The following is a 1,678-nucleotide window of genomic DNA, read 5'->3' on the forward strand; positions in this document are numbered from 1 at the left end:
GGGGGGGTCATAAAGGAAAATAATTTTAAACTTAGGATGCTTACCAACTTTAACTCCATTTATATAAGTTCCGTTACTGCTATGATCTTCTAGCAATGTAAATATTCCTGTACTTGTCTTTTCCTGTGAAAATAAAATATTAATGTTAAATTCACAAAAAGTAAAAAGTACACCACTATACATAAAATTGATTGGCCCTGCATATGGTTTATTTTGTAACAAATTAAAATATTATCTTTGTTTTTATATTTATCCTACCATAATGTAAATATAGGGAAGATTTAGCATGTCAGGTAGTGAGGCATATAGTCTGCATTGTACTTAAGTGCTGTAACTTAGTAGTAATACAAAAGCTGTCCAATGTTGGATGATCCTTCAGAATCACTAAGACCTGGAGATCTTCCTATCATTGGAAGTAACTTCCTCAATTGTCCATCTACCAAAAAGATCTCATTTTCTTACATTCATCTGTTATATACACTTTCCCCTCCTGCTGAGTTTATTGCCCCTCTAAGGCTGTGTACACATTAGGTGTTTTTAAATGCGCGTTTTAAAGAACCAAGAGTTCTGCATAGGTATACATACTCAAACGCACACTTCTGGCCAAGTGCGTGTTGATAGATTTTTGTTAGAACGCACGTTTTGCAGACGCCAGCCGCATGCTTTGAGATATATGTGCTGCCATGTTCTTGTACATTCAATCGCGCGCTTTTGGGTAGAGTGGACGTACATTGGCCGAAATGGAGAACGATCATTTCGATACTGATCTATTTATTGATGAAATCTAAAAGAGACCAGCCATCGTCAAATGATTTTATAGATATTCTAAAAGAATTAAAAAACTTGTGTTCATACTGTCTTAGTTTTGGATACAACGTCACAAACATTCCATGCGTCAGTCTATCTCATAATATTGGGTACACCCAAAATTCTCTTTGCCTCTGCCATCATCTTTTATAGCGACGATGGAGGAGGCACACACAAGTAATTACTTTTACGTCCATTTCCAAACTGAGCCAATGCGCACTCTCCACTAAACGGTCGTCGAACACCGAGCTAACGCATGGTGTGTACATGATTTCTTAACAACAATCAACAATAATGAGCACGGATTGAAGCTAAAATTAGAACAAAAAAGCCGAAGGAACATCCATTTCTTGGATATTAACATGGAATTCAAATTAGGAAACATACAAACGAACGTATATTTAAAACCAACACACGCTCCTTTATACATACCGGCATGGTCAAAAGACCCATATAAATATAAATTATCTGCGTTTAAGGCACTGATCAAAAGGGCCTTCCTGTACTGCACCAATGTACAAGACAGGGATAAAGAAATTAATAGAATTCAACAGATAGCAAGGACTTTAGGATACAGAAAGTCCACAATCATAGGCCTTGTAAAAAGCTACGGTAAACAAAAAGCTACGAATCCAAACCATAACAACAATACTACATTCAATAAGTTCACATACAATGAACAAACGAAGAAGGTGGTGAAGGAATTAGGAAAATACAAAAATGCAAGGATAATATATAAAAGAGCACCCAATATTTATAGATTATTAAGAAACGACAAGGACAAAATTAATTTAGAAGACCAACCGGGTGTATACAGTATACCCTTTGAGAACCAACAATTAGGTATTGAGAAAGAGTATATCGGAGTAAC

At 35.8% G+C, this 1,678-nt stretch overlaps 1 protein-coding gene across 1 annotated transcript in view; it reads right to left on the reverse strand.

Moving 5' to 3' along the window:
* Positions 1–31: 31 nt before the first annotated feature.
* Positions 32–1,678, reverse strand: part of LOC111616441 (serine/threonine-protein kinase Chk2-like) — a gene marked incomplete at its 3' end in the record, with an annotated part of 9,569 nt that continues 7,922 nt past the window's right edge. The window contains exon 3 of the mRNA XM_023357850.1: positions 32–123. Within this exon, the coding sequence (XP_023213618.1) occupies positions 32–123 (92 nt within the window). The remainder of the gene's footprint in view (positions 124–1,678) is intronic.

Source organism: Centruroides sculpturatus, unplaced genomic scaffold, assembly GCF_000671375.1.
Source record: "Centruroides sculpturatus isolate CEXI.00-Female unplaced genomic scaffold, Cexi_2.0 scaffold3361, whole genome shotgun sequence".
Classification (NCBI taxonomy): Eukaryota; Metazoa; Arthropoda; class Arachnida; order Scorpiones; family Buthidae; genus Centruroides; species Centruroides sculpturatus.